A 14,820-nucleotide genomic window follows, 5' to 3' on the forward strand; every position below is an offset into this window, starting at 1 on the left:
ATTACAATTTTTAATCGGGGGAATTTGAATCGCATTATCGCCAATTAATCCTCCCGGACGATCCGCTCCGGTGCGCGCTCGCGCGTCAGAAAGGCCGCATTGCGAGCGTACGAGTTATTACAGCTAGGCCGAGGGTGCAGAGGGAAGGGGGAGAGGGAAAGTAAATGAGGGAGGTGAAATATACGATTTTGTAATCAGCTGTGCTTGCACACACACATACACGGCAGGAGGCTCCCGACGTGGCGAGCGCACACGTGTTATAATAACTTCGTAATTTGTTATCGCGCCCCTCGCGGATGAATTATGTATGTATTTTCGTGTAATACGAATCCCTCTCATCAATATTATCACACAACTATATAATTTATTAAATTACATAACTTGACTCTTAAGCACTCCCGAGTAACTTAACACGTACGTATTACCGACGGGAGTGCCTTAATGCGACGGGTATAATTGTGAATATTTATATCTGCATACGATATATGTATATTCTCCGCGAATATTTATACGTATATATAGTTTATATCTCAGACGGCGTAGAGGAGAGAGAGAGAGAGATATTTCGCCGTATGTTAATCGATTAATTCTAATTAATCGAAGCGCGCGTTATCGGAAATATCACGTATATCACTCGGTTAATTGAAGGGATGCGAGGGAAGAAAATCTGGTAACCTCCGTCCCCGTTCGGAAGATCGCGTTGTCGGGCGAACATAACAAAACGAAATTGATGAATGCTTCGCGGCAGGGAGAGGGGAAACACCTGTGTCGCGCGTGTGAGTCAATTAAAAAGCTCTCAGAAAGCCGCAGCTCGGCTGTTTATCGGCGACTAACGTATACGCGCCTGCTTAACGCACCTCTTTACGATCCTCGCGGTGATAATCAGCGCTCACGACGGGAAGTTCAGCGAGCGGCCGCATTTATTCTTCTCTTCAGGAAACAATTAACGTCCATTCCTTCTCATCCGCGATAATCCTAGTCGCGATAACAGAATATTTCTCGTCGTAACGTCTCGGCACCGCTTCCTCGTGCCAAGGTTTCCTTCACGCTCGACTGCTGTCATGAGAGAAAAAGAGAGAGAGAGAGATATCGATTCGAAATTTTGTTAAATTTAATTTTGTAATACAATAGGAGCCAAGATAGCAAAATAGATTCAATTCTAATTATAATTATATAATTTTTGACCATGATGTATTAAATTTTCGTTTCCGCTGTCTTTAAAGTGAAAATAGTTGTTGCTTCGAATACTTATGTGAATTTAATAATTGGAATTGAGAATATTTATAGTTTCAAGATAGCATTAAAATTAAATCTGTGTTTTCTCAATTTTTCGGATTGAGTTGTCGGTCGGAAAGTAAAGCAACCGCCGAATCACTCGAATTTAAGAGACGTTTCACTCAAGAGCGAACTCTTCACTCTGAATCATCGAGGGAATATTTTCACTCTGAATTGAAAAGTGTGCCGGATGTTCTCCACCATCTATATTCACTCTAATTAATTGAAACATTTACTCACATGTAGTCAGAATCATCACAGCTAAGAACTAGCTCGCACAGGTCGAATTAGCTGTCCATATTATATAACTGAAATTCAGTTAATTTAGATTATTCTTTTCGTCCTTGTATCTACTTTTTATCTCAAACTGCTAAAAATTAGTTCTGGTAACTAAATTTCAGTTATATTATACGGACAGCTAATTCTTTTTTTCCGCATAGTATCGTCAAAAAGTAAGTTTCTACTAGTCTGTAAAACCGTTTAAATAGACGCGAACTATTCTTTTCCGTGTTTCAAAAAGTATTAAAGTGGCATCCAAAGTAAAATTTCGACTTGGAACGCGAGAACGCGCGCCGGTACGTTTTCGCTGGTCACGGCCGGTGTTACGCGAGAGGAGGAAAAGGGAGGATTTTTCCGGGCGTATCAGGGTATTAATGGTTATTACGTTGACAGGGAAAAATGCAACGCATCCGGCTGGTCATATCGGCAAAAACCGGCCGCGAAATTAATGTTCGCCACGCTAGGAATTTCTCCCCCGCCACTCGCGCTCGCCGGGGATGCGGCACGCCGTTGGCAGCCGCGCTTGTGTTGGATCTTTTTGTAATATGTATCAAGTTTTGGCCATCACGCTGGACACATGCCACTCCGAGTAATTGCTTCGCGAAATTGCTATACAGGACGGTCAAAGAGTTACCACTCGCGCCCGTCGCAACCTTTCGATTGAGACGCGCGAGAATAATGACGGTGGTAAAATTATCGGTGCACTCCGAGGAAGGATTAACCATCGGAGCTGAGATATAAGCTGTGACAGCTAAGATGCGTCTTTGAAATAGAAACAGCTGATGTCGTTGTTGCCACGGCTAAATTTATTTGAATTTAGGCGCTGCAGCGAAAAATATTAACCAGATCGCACGAAAATCGTATTCAGTTTCCTTGAATACGCAAGTGCGATTTGTATTGCGATTGCGCGCGTGTTCTGTGAAATTTCGACGGGATCACGTACCGTCGACTCGTTAAGCGCGATGACATCCGTTTGCCCGATATAGTATGGTGTAATTACGAAATAATTACTTACCCAATACATATAAGACGCGCGCGGATGCAATCAGCGAGCGGAAACCGACGGAAAAAGCAGCGCTTTCCGCGCTAACGGACGTTGTAAACTCTCCGTGTCAGCCCTCCCGCGTACCGAGAAAAGGATAAAGCAATATTCCCATATGCGCCATATCTTCGTATGGATTGTGCGTTCACGCTCGAGGTGTTCGAGAATAAAGAATGTACGGATGGATTCTCTCACCGCGGTGGAAACTCACGTAATTATGAAAAACCTTATCCCTTCGCATCTTGCGATAAGCAAGCGAACAACGGCGTTTCATACGAAAAAGGGCAAAATTGTGAGATTACATCGCACACACGAGCCATTTTAATTAAAATAGAATTGATAGAAATGAGAAAACACGACCTCTTAATTTTCCTCTAACTTAATGCGATACAGCCTATCTTATCTCGCCGAGTGTAATTTTTTGGAAGTTGATGTAAGTTTCAAAGCTCCCGCGTTACAATGCGACACACCGTCGGGACATATTAATCTCCTGTCATTGATAAATGCTCATGAGACAGTTCTTATCGCAACACGCCGAGATACGTTACCTTAATTACTTGATTTTTACATTGTTCCTTTTTTTTTTTTTTAATTACGTTATCTCATGAAGGAGGTTTAATATCAAAACCGGAAGACCGTTCGGCTGATTCGGGGGACGCCGGCTCGTCATATGGTCGCGATAACTCTCGATAACTAATAAAAGTCGCGTGTTATCGCACGTGCGCGCGATAGCAGCGTCGTGAAAGAGCGGATACATCATTCGCGCAGTTTTATCTCGCGCACGCAGCCTGGCGTAAAACGCGCGACGCACTTTCCACCCTTCTCGCTCCGTCCGATCCTCCTTCTTATTCGCTTTTTCGCCCGAAGAACTCGTACTCGGCGTTAATCCCAAGGACAATAATGTGCGGAGTCAGCGCGGGTCCTGTGCAGCTCACTTTTACAATTCTCACGGATACGCCCGAGGAAAATCGCGGGGCGTCGCGCTACCGCAGAAAAAGCGGTTCTCCGGAGCGTCGTTCGATGTGTCCGTTCGTGGTGGCGTAATTCGTACGGCACTTGTAATTACAACGCTAAATTAATCTCATGCTAGATTAGAAAGTCAAAAGCGAAGATCATTATTCTCTTTAATAAGAGCTTGATGATAAAACGCGTACAAGCAACAGCTTCGACAAAATTGTTCTTATCGATTAATATAGAAATTCAAGAATTTCCGAGAAAGAATTTCCATTTTAAGAAACGGCCAATTCAATGTTTTTTTTTTCCCCCTTTTCTAATTGCACGAGCAGTTGGATAATACTTCAACATACGCGAGTTTCATCGGATTCTCGTCAAACTCACTTCAACCTTACATCCTCTTTAAACGAATTCTCATTCTCGCGCGTTCTCAAGCGGTTTCCCTACAGCGGGGACAAGATCGGCGCTAACACGCAGATTCAATTGTCTCGCCGAGCCGGGGCACCGTAGCGTAACAATCGCCCGTTGACGCGGGTTTACGCGATTATTCGTCCCTGCCGAGCGCTCCTGGAACGAATCGCCTGGAAGGAACGCTTAATCCCATAATGTGACATTCGTGTTTGAGGATTACGGCCGAGAAGGATGTGACTCGCGGACGCATTCCGAGAGAGCGACATCGCGATGCGCTCGTAGATCGCGTCGAGAGCGCGCAGCGTGCATTTACATAACTAGTTCGGCCGATCGGCCGTGTGTATGCCACGTGCGTGCACGCACGCACGCATGCACGCACGCTCGAGAAATTGTGGGATAACTGTACGCACTGGCGTTATCGAGAAATGCGTGCGAAAGAGCGGGCGCGGCGCCGCTGCGCCGCCTCGCGGTTTCTTCATTGAATACCGCTGCTCGCATTTCCCATCGCACGCCGCCGGGAATCCATGTCATGAATGAATTAATTACTTATGAACCTCCCGTGTGCGCGAAGAAGGAAACCACGCGATCGGCGATTTATCTCGAACGCGCCGGGCAATACTCGCGGCGAGCCGCTCTTGCCTCGCGCTTACCTCTTCCGATCGGCCAGACGTCCGCTCGCTTATCTAATTAACATGAGACACCCGGTACAAACGCGATCCGAGCGTCTGTGAAAACTCGTTTTCGAAATAGATGGGTTGGATTTTGTCTTCTAGAACTCAGTAATTATCTGCGACGCTAATACGTTAATTAGACCAATTAAGTGTTCCCACGTTCGAGCGCGCAGAAAAAGAATTATTCCACTGCTAAGAAAAGCGATTACTCAGCTTATACTTTCCTTCTTTTAAGTAATAATAAAACAAATTCATATTTCTCTCCAATAAACCACACATTTTGTTACATTAAAAGAACATTTGTTGTTACATTGTTCTTCATTTTAAGTACATTTATCAATAGATTGAAATAAATGATTGCTTTAACCATATTAAAAAAAGAAAAAAGAAAAGAAAAACAGTTTTTTTAATTCAAATAAAATTTTTTTTGAATCTGCCATATTTTTTCCCTCAGTGTCCTATTTTTGATTCCTGTGAGTGACATAGATGCTCGATACAATAATCTGTCCAAAAAGATGCGGCGACATTCAATCATAACGCGGGCTAATCATGTTACCGCATCGTCCTCGAATAATTGCGTTCGGGTGGTTCGGACTTCTTTCCGTTTCATAATTCATCCTTCCTTCCCCTACGTAGACGCAGCTCCATCGATATATCGAAAACCGATAATTTCGGACTCGCTCCCTTCTGCTTTCCCGGCACTCGGAAATGACAATGGGTTACCTACAATACAGTTGGTTCTGCTTGGCGGGACACAGCGCACGGCCGCGGACCATCCGTGAAACTTATCGAAGCGGACATCCGATCGAGAGAGAGAGAAAGACGGAAAAAGAGAGCTGTGACGACGGATGCCGGGCGACATCCACCTGCGCGTCGTACCTGTTCTGCGATGATGCGAGAACACGCGGTTCGCACGCATTCGCGTCATGCGTTCGCTCGCTCGCTCGGCTTCTGCGGTTGCACGCATCGTGAGCATTCCCACAGTACGCGTACGCGCGGAAAAGCCGTCGCGCAAGTACGACTTCACGACGACACGCTCGCTGATCGCGGCCGCCGAAGGAATCCGATACACCCGTCCGCGCGCGGGCTGCTCGCCGGAATTTTTCCGAGGCGAACTGCGGAGGCAGGGGAAACCTCTGAAAGTTGCTCTTGGGCGGGCGCGACTCGGTACAGTCGGTACGGATTAAAGGTTCCCGCATGGAAAATTTCCTCACGGAAAAGAATCATTTTGCCGCTGCAGTGAAACCGCACCGTTGTTGTGCATATTCGTTGCGATAAAAGTTGGCGTAACCGGCGGATTTAGCGAATTATTCGTTATTAAAGGGGAAACAGTTGCGTTGTCAGGATAGAAACTTGTTTTTATAGTAAAATATATCCACGCGAGTCGACAGTTAGCACTCTTAACAAATCATTTTTTTCGGTTCCCATTTCATATGATGATTGAATAAAATATACGAAACACTTTAAGTATTTACTACAAGTAAGTTAGAAATGTACACGCGTTACGCGCTATTAAGCATACATTGAGAAACTAGTTTGGTCGGATCGATCTGAAAATGGACAACTAAACGTGTTTCGGTCGAAGGAAACCAAATTTGGCTCTTACAACCAGAAGTCCTGTATCCTTCAATCTAAACGTCCATTTTCAGATTAATCCGATCCAACTGGTTTTTCAGTATAACATTGAAAATATAACTCAATTTATTAACCTCCTAATCTGATATTCGGTCAAACCATCACTCGATATGCATTCCGGCGATAACACGAAAAGAAACGAGCTGCGCGGTGCGCAGCCAATCAGCGTTGCAGGAAAGAGACTTCATCCCATGTTTAGGAAGAATGGGACTCTTAATTGATATAATGGAATAACCCATTTTCAGACGACTTTAGTATTCCGATTGAAATCTATGCTGCACATGAGAGAATCTGGAAAAGTTACTACGCGTTTGTAATATTTTGTTTCGATGTGTATTGCAACGCACCTCGTGTTCAGCAGGAAAATGTGTATTTTAATCATTTTCAAGAGATACATTGTCCTATTGTGTACAAAATTCGTTGTGAAACTCGTTAAAAAAGAAAAGTTATTGTAAGTCGTTAAAAAACGTTGCAACCTTTAATCTGCCTGTACTGTGTGCACGAGCGGCGGAAGCCCGTCCGACATCCTTTGAACGTTGACCTTTCGCACAGTCGAAATAATCCCTTTTAATTAACTCCACTTTCGCCGGCCACGCGATTTTTGGGCCGCGCCAAATGAGCGAAAAGGAGAAATCGCATCTCGACACGCGTATGTTTCGCTGGAAGGGTCAAAGATCGCGCCGTCCGTGAATAATCGGCTTTATCTGAAAAAATTCGCAAGTTGTGGGAAAACGTCTAACTTGAAAAATTTCTCACTCCGAAAGGAGAGTCGTGGAAATCGGCGAAATATCCGAATCGGCGGCTGATTTTTGTCGAAAAGGAGCGCCTTTCTCCGCAGAACGGACCACCTCGTGCTCCTCCCCGCGACTGCTTTTAGGCTTCCTCCCGCTCGGTGTGCATTCGTCGTAATCAGACGGCGCGGGCCACCCGCGACCGGTTATCGAGGTATCGAGAGCTTCTCGGTAGTTCGAAGGTGGTCCCTTATCTACCCGGAGTTGCCGCGTGTAACGTCGGCTGTCGTTCTCTCGTCGAGTCCGGCCGTGACTTTGTCGGCGAGCCCTCCCGACGAGGATCGCGTCCGCGCGGATGAAGCGCGTGAAATGCGCGCGCTGATGCACTCCGCGCGGCGTGATCGCCGGTGTAAAGCAAATTGTGTGTGTGTTCTTTCATTTTTTGCTTCCACCTCGCCGCTTCGTATGGTACGTGGAAGCCTGAAAGGAGGATGCGCGTGTGTTTACGCTCGTCGCGTCCTCGCAATTTGATCGGATGATTCCTTCGGCTCGCGAGCGCGTAGCAGATCAGCGCTGAAACAGACGCGAGAACAAACGCGGGAAGGAGGAAATGAAAGAAAATACGTGACCAATGGGGACATCCGTGCTGGCGTCACTTTTAGCGTCGCTATAATCGCTCACTTCCGCCGCTCTAATGTAACTTCTTTTCTCGGTAACACTTGCTTTGTCGAAAACGGGTTGCACCGTTGACTCAACTATTCTCGAGAATAGCGAGATCATTGCGGGATTTTCATTTCTAGGTAATATATAATATGTAAATACGCGTGTACACCCGGGGACCGGACGAAAACTCGATCGTAGGGAAAGAAAGATTCCGGCGGAAGATTTCTATTCGATTCATCGCTCTCAGTTGACGAAATTTTCGTGCGACTGAGTGTTCACACGAACGTCCTCAGTCGCGATAACATAGCACTTTCCCGCCATAGAATTCTCATCCCGTATCTATCAAGCTGCAGTTGCTGTGTCTTTTTTATCCTCGGTGTAGTCACCGGTTTGATTAATAAATCGATGCGTTTGACACGCGACAAGCTGTACCGCATTCGCGCGCGATGTCTTCACGACGACCACAAATCCCCGTTGCGCGATCCACGTTGGCCACGAGTGCGCGAGAATCGTCTCATAAATCACGGATACGCGGTACCACAAGGCCGCCGATCGCCACGCGAACGAGGCTCACGAAACAGCTGTTGCCTGACAAAGGCGCGACGAGAGAAACGCACAAGCCCCGGTTACGCGCGTGTTCACACACCGCTGCAGCTCGTCACGACGATACTCAACGTCCAGTCATCGCCGCGTTGATCCCGTGGTGCATTGTGCAACAAGTTATGAGACGATGAATATATGTAGAACGATAAAATTCCTTTGTTTCTACTTCTCCGGGTCTATCTTGGTTGCGTCGTGATGTCAAATCGATCAATCGCACGCGGTAGAGGAATGATCACATCTTTTCCTTTTAATATCACTCTAATCTTTCGAGAATCTCGGAGCTACAGCATCAATTATATAATCATAATAATAGAATGATAAGTTTTATCGTGAATAAATCAATAAACTAACACGTGATGATTTGAAATTTATTTATTAAGAAATAATGTGACAATTTTCGTCTCCACGTGATCCACGCTTTTCCGCGACGTTTTCATCCGTATTGTGGAGGAGCACCGATTCTGAGTATCGATAAAGTCGCAGGAGGAGGACCTGCGTCCCGGGTGCTTCGTGTCGAGATTTAAAACCGCATACCACGGGCGTCACGTGCGCCTTTACGGCCGATAATGCGCGTGTATATCTCCGGCGATGAGACGGGCGATTGAGTCAGTGAGATTCGGATTATTATCGCGCAACACGATCGGCACCGGCTGTTTGCCACGAGTATAAGTATTTCCTTCCGGCGGAACGAAGCTTGCGGATACGGTTGTCCTTGGCGAGACGTGCCCGATGAGTCAACTCGGCTTGACCGTGGGACCGGCTCTTGAGTTTCTCCATTATCGCCTCGCCGGCTAACCGCGGGATTTCGTCGCGATCATTTTTTCCCGCACTTCAACCGCACGGTTTGTCTGTCTCGTGTCATTGTATCTTCCTCCCCGTACTCGAGCTTTTAATGGGAACGTTAAACTACAGTCAGCTTGAAAAGATCATTCGGCGACAGTTTCGAAAACATGCTTCGCATCGTCGCATTAATTCAACCCAACCGTTTCTTCTCCGTGTAAAGAAGCGAAATTAAATTACTGTTGAATTTGTCATACATTCAAGCGGCCATTCCACCTTTCGTGAGTGAGATTTCACTTCGGGAGAAATTAACAGGGTGCAAGTGCGCGCGATTTAACACCGATCGAGGCGTCGGCTTTCGCGTTAGCGTGTGCTGCGCCGGTTAGTGCCGGTGATTCTGGAACACCGTGTGTGTACTCTTCCGGCGGAGGGCGAAAGATCACACCTCTTCTGTGAAAGCACCTGGAAAGGCGCGATTGAGGCTGCGTTAAACGCGGTTCGCGCGTAAAGCGTAGGCGCTTTCGTTTGTATACGCTGCACGCTACCTTGAGATAGAGACCCGCATTATGCAGGTCGCGGCTACTCGTTTTTCTGCGTATCACGGTGCGTTCTCACCCACGCGTTCTCGCCCGTGTAGCCGGCGAGGCAGGAGGTAGCGAGGACTCACAGACCGCATCTGGCTGTTTTACGACCGCCCTCTCGCACACCCCGCGTGCGCTCCTCGCTGTCGTTATTACCTCCGCTCCGAGAGATGCAATCGGTATCCGCACTGAACGGCCGGCCCGGCTCTTTGTTAAGCGCGTTTTGCGAGGAAAACGAGAATAATACTTTTCTCTGTAATCGACCGGTGCTCGTTCCCCCCCTCCCAAACTTTTTGCAGCGAAGCTTCACACCGTGGGGAATATTTATATTTTTGTAACTGTAATCGCATAAGCGAAAGAATTACGTAGTCGGAAGAACTATTTTTTTTATAGTTAGCGTGTTTACTGTGGTATCGGTGATAATATAATCTTAATAATAATAAATAATATATAATAATAAATATATAATAATAATAATAAATAATAAATAATAATACATCTGTACGCACATTGCTGCTGTTATATTTTGGGTTAAAACCCAAGGAGATATGGTTGAGGCTGAAAATGACGAAGTAACTTTCGGAATTTCTCTCTCCGCGTACTCGAAGGATCGAGTGGCGAATCACTCGAGTGATTTTTCATTCATGCCGAGTGAATTCTCCACTCGGAATCGCCGGGTCAATATCTTCGCTCGAAACTGAAGAGCGAATGCGATCAGTATATCCCACTGTTCCGCGGGAACAATTCACTCTGTCCGATTGAAACATTCACTCGTGTCGAAATCCACTCTGAGCTTGAGCGGAACGTTCATTCTTGCGACTTCGAGTGGCGGTGTCTTCACTATCGCCTCGAGTGAAAACATTGCTGCGAATTTTCACTTGCTTCGAACTCGAAGAATTCCACTCCGACTTTAGAGAGAGAGAGAGAGAGAGAGTTCAGAAACCGTTTAAATCTCGACTTTATTGAGGAATAATCATCTCGATCCTTGGCTAGGGATTATCATCGCGTAAGATCCTCTTATTATCGGGATAATCGTGACATATATACGTAAAGTGATTAAAGTACTGGCGGGATTTCCATCGAGAAATAAAAAAGTGTCGCGTCTCCGCTGATACTTGGCGAAATATCGCGGGGTTCGATCTGCCGTCGCGATTACAGCCGGCGGATTAACATTTGAGATGTGTGCGTGCACATTCCTGGCTGGACGTACATCGAGTCGCTATCGCGCATCCGGTGCATGCGAAACTACGGCGCGACGCGCCGAGTGCGAGCGAGTGCGGCAAAGGGACGCGCGGAATGCGCGGAATGCAGCGGGGCCCCCGACGTCCCTCGGTGTGATCACGAGCGCCCAGCGCCGAATACCTTCGAGGCTCCGAGCTCCCGTTTTTCGCGACTCGTCGTCACTCATCATCTCGTCTCTCGAATCGAGGACGAAATTCGACGCACACACACACACACACACACACGCGCGCACGTGAAGCCGAATAAATGCGGCGCATTGTACGATATCTGATGAGAGAAACAACGCGGCGTCGAGCGGGATGAACAATGGCTCTTTCGCGTGCAATTTGAACAATGAAGCACACTGAGATGCCCATTTAGTTGAAGAAGCTAGATTCTTGTTCGACTATGGGCAAGCAAATTTCTTGCCTATTAGAACCAAGGTTTAGTTCTCCGAACCCCACTTTATTATAAGTTTCTTCACTATGTCGTTGTAGTGTACATTTTTCTCGCGAGATTGAAACCCCGAGGAAGGTTCGTGGAAAACGTCGGAGACTATCTGGAGTTCCCCCTAGTTCTCTGCCGTTACTCCGGCAATGGGAACATCTGGCCACCCTGTGTATTTGAACGCAACGCGACAGTTCGCCGGAGATTAAATAACACAGTATCTCCCGAATTCTTTCTCCGCGGCATAAAGCGTCCGCCAGCCGGATGCGATGCGTGTCATTAGAATAATGCGGTACCGCACTCGACACGCAATGCCGATCTCGCGTGTGTTCGGTTCGGGGTTAACAATACGATCCTATTCACCGGACGCGCGCTCGGCAAGCCGGTTAACGGTGAGCGGCTAATTCGGCCGATCGAACGCGGCAGGTGTGACGTGCGTTTAGGTGTGCACCTCTCAGGCGACAATGAGCTCCTCGTACGGCGATATCTGGAATAACGGCGTTAATTAACGCTTTTTCGCTCTGCCTCGAGAGAGACGGAGGGAGAGAGAGAGAGAGAGAGAGAGAGAGAAAGGAATAGCCAGACGGCGCCAAGCCAAATACCAGCCAGAGATGGATCCGGAGGGGAGATTACGGCGACTCCCCCTCCCCCCCTCGGAGAGTTCAATTGCAGAACTTACAGGCGAAACTCGCGTTCGCCAATTATGAGCGTCGAATTCGCCAATCCATAATCTTATCCCGTATCTTTCGATATGCGCGGGGGAAAAAATGCTGTTGCATTCGAATTTCTAACATATTACGTACACTGCATGCAGAAAACTTTATATACTGCATACAAGTAAATGTTACTTGTTTCAAGTATTTCGTATGTTTACATAGCCGCAAATATATCACAAGTTCATCACAAACATCGTATTTATTCGAAACATATTCTGAATTCTACCAAGTTTAGTGCCCCAATCGGGTAAATTAAAATCCAAAATTGGATTGCTTATTTAAATTAATCGAATCTAACTTTTGGGTAAAGTTTTGTAATATTCTTAAAGGAAGGATGAATTCTTCTTTCGAATACGTGACAATGAACTTTTCTGAAATTTATTATAAACACGTTTTAAGATTTTATTATCAAGAAGATATTTTTTATCGAAGATCACCATCGCTTAAAAGAAAGACCATTAAATTTGATAATCGCTTTTTTTTTTTTTTAACAGCGAAATGATATTTTTCTGCGTGTGAGAGGACAATTTTTGATATTACAAGATAAATATAGAAGGTAAAAGCCGCTTTAATCTGAATGAAATCATTTTTCTCGTCACATATACCGTATCTTCGTGTACACATGATTATTTACGAGATGACGTCGAGAATTATTCACTTGAGATTCACTTGAGGAGCGGCCCTCACGGGGCGAAAAACTGCTCTCTTCCCGGGATAATTCTATTATCCTCCCTTTACAGAGACAGAAAGGGTTAAAAACGTGGCTTCGTTTTTTGACCGAGCGATATCTAGTGATATCGGTGGTGACGAGCGCGAGACCGATGTGTTCTTTCGCAACTCCATCCTACCGCTACTACACTCGGCGAAACTCTCTCTCCCTCTCCCTCTCTCTTCTCTCTCTCTCTCTCTCTCTCTCTTCCTCTCCTTCTCTCTCCGCTTTTCCTATCTCGTCGGCCTTGCTATCATAATTAAGGGCCAATTTAATTAAGAGGGAAGGACAGGAAAAAAGTCGCCAACGGCACGAGAGTCACTTCGCAGGATGAATGAACTCATCGTCGCACGTATGTAGGACCCTCGGGTATGCTTCTGGCATCTCTCTCGTGTGTATGTATGCGTGTGTGTGTATGTGTGCATTTATATAAGCCTGCGAGCCGAGCGAGATACGCGTAACTGAGAAAGACTCGGCGATTCTAATTAGTCGCCCTAGTTCGCGCTTGTTTAGAGAGGCACTTAAGTTTATTTCTACTTAAGCCGCGCGACTGGCCGGCCGGCCGTCTTGCCTTTTGCCTCCGAATGAACATGCGCGGCGGAAGAACGCATTTGTCGACGGCAAAACGAATGTCACCCTGCTCTTCGTCAGCGTGGAGTTGCGTGCACGCGCATTCTCACGTATTTCCTCGCGTTTCTGTGTTGACAGAATGAAGAGATGATCGCGAGCCTGCCAATCAACGGCGGCGGCAGCGGAGGGCCGGTGAGCCGCGTGGGTCGTGGATTGGCCTTGCACAGGTCCAACTCCAGTTTGGAGCTTCCACACAGTCCGGATCCCGCGTCCCGGGTGCCAGAGACGCCTCTGAGGAGGGAGTATGGATCACACGGTACGGTATACCCAGCTTGATTCTTCAAATTCCAAGACCACCAACAACACTGTACGGAGAAAACGTTACTTTTCTTCGTTCAATTTAACAGTCGTAAAGAGAATTTCGCTTTATTCACGGCAACTAATTTGACGTGTCTTCGTTTCGCGTAACGTTACAATTTTTTATTCGGAAAAACATTTTTGATACATTGCCGATTGCGCGAGTCGCGCCTTATCAGGCTTTGGGAACTGTAAATTTCGTAAATAGTAGTAACGTATGTATCTTGATTGTTTACAATTCCCGCGACATAGGAATCAATATAATAAAATGTAAAAGTGAAAAAGTATCGGCTCTCTAAATTCGTTCATTTATTTATTTATACATCTGTTTGATCCCCACACATCCACTTACGGGCTACGAAGAGACCAATCACCTCAACATGAACACTATAAACGCATATTCAATCAAAATACAATTAATTCGAATTTTCACGAATTTTCATCCAATCTGCCGCAGGGAGCATCGACGTAGTGGCGCAGTCCGTCTCGGCCGGCGAGAACTTCTTCGCGATATTGCAGGACTTCCGGCCACAGGAACAGCGCGGCGCGGTCGCTGGGGAGTACCTCCGCCGCGTTCACCAGGACGGGGGCCAGCCGCTCGACGTTGACGAGGTCTGCGGTCCGACCGGCGCCGGCTCGAGTCCGAAGTTGCGGCTCAAGCTGAACAGACTGTGGGGCAGCAAGCCGCCGCGAGCGATGGAGGAGACGTGCACCAGCACGGTGGTGTCGGCCGACGTGGAGGAGCGCCATCGAAGACGAGCGTTCGCCCATTACGACTGTCAGTCACTCACGGCGAACTTGGGCTACGCCGCGAAGCTCCGGGGGATTCTCTTAGCCAGGAGAAGAAACACAGCCACCGGCGCGTCCGCCGCCAGCGCGCTGAGAGCCTCCACCCCCGACGAAGCTCCCGAAGAGGACGCCGGCGATGGGAAAGGTGTGCTTTCAAATAGGCTCCTAAATATAAGCAGAGAAGCGCAACTGAATTCGACATATCGAACATCTATTTTCTTCGTACGGTGATTCTTTGAACAAGCGCGAGTTGAGAGGGAAAATGCGTAAGAGCGAAAGATTAATCTCGATAATTTTATTAGGTAGTTAATTAAATAAACACTTTTCACGTCATTTCCTCTCCTCGAAAAAATATCTCAGCCTTCTCGATAGAGCATTTTTACATT

General features: G+C 46.8%; 1 protein-coding gene across 1 annotated transcript in view; it reads left to right on the forward strand.

The window, feature by feature from the left end:
- Positions 1 to 14,820, forward strand: part of LOC106748769 (signal-induced proliferation-associated 1-like protein 1) — an 82,897-nt gene that overhangs the window by 56,015 nt on the left and 12,062 nt on the right. Inside the window, exons 2-3 of the mRNA XM_014627624.1 lie at positions 13,427 to 13,604; positions 14,103 to 14,579. Of these exons, the coding sequence (XP_014483110.1) occupies positions 13,436 to 13,604; positions 14,103 to 14,579 (646 nt within the window). The 5' untranslated portion in view covers positions 13,427 to 13,435. The remainder of the gene's footprint in view (positions 1 to 13,426; positions 13,605 to 14,102; positions 14,580 to 14,820) is intronic.

This window comes from Dinoponera quadriceps, unplaced genomic scaffold, assembly GCF_001313825.1.
Source record: "Dinoponera quadriceps isolate SergipeBrazil2010 unplaced genomic scaffold, ASM131382v1 scaffold3164, whole genome shotgun sequence".
NCBI lineage: Eukaryota > Metazoa > Arthropoda > Insecta > Hymenoptera > Formicidae > Dinoponera > Dinoponera quadriceps.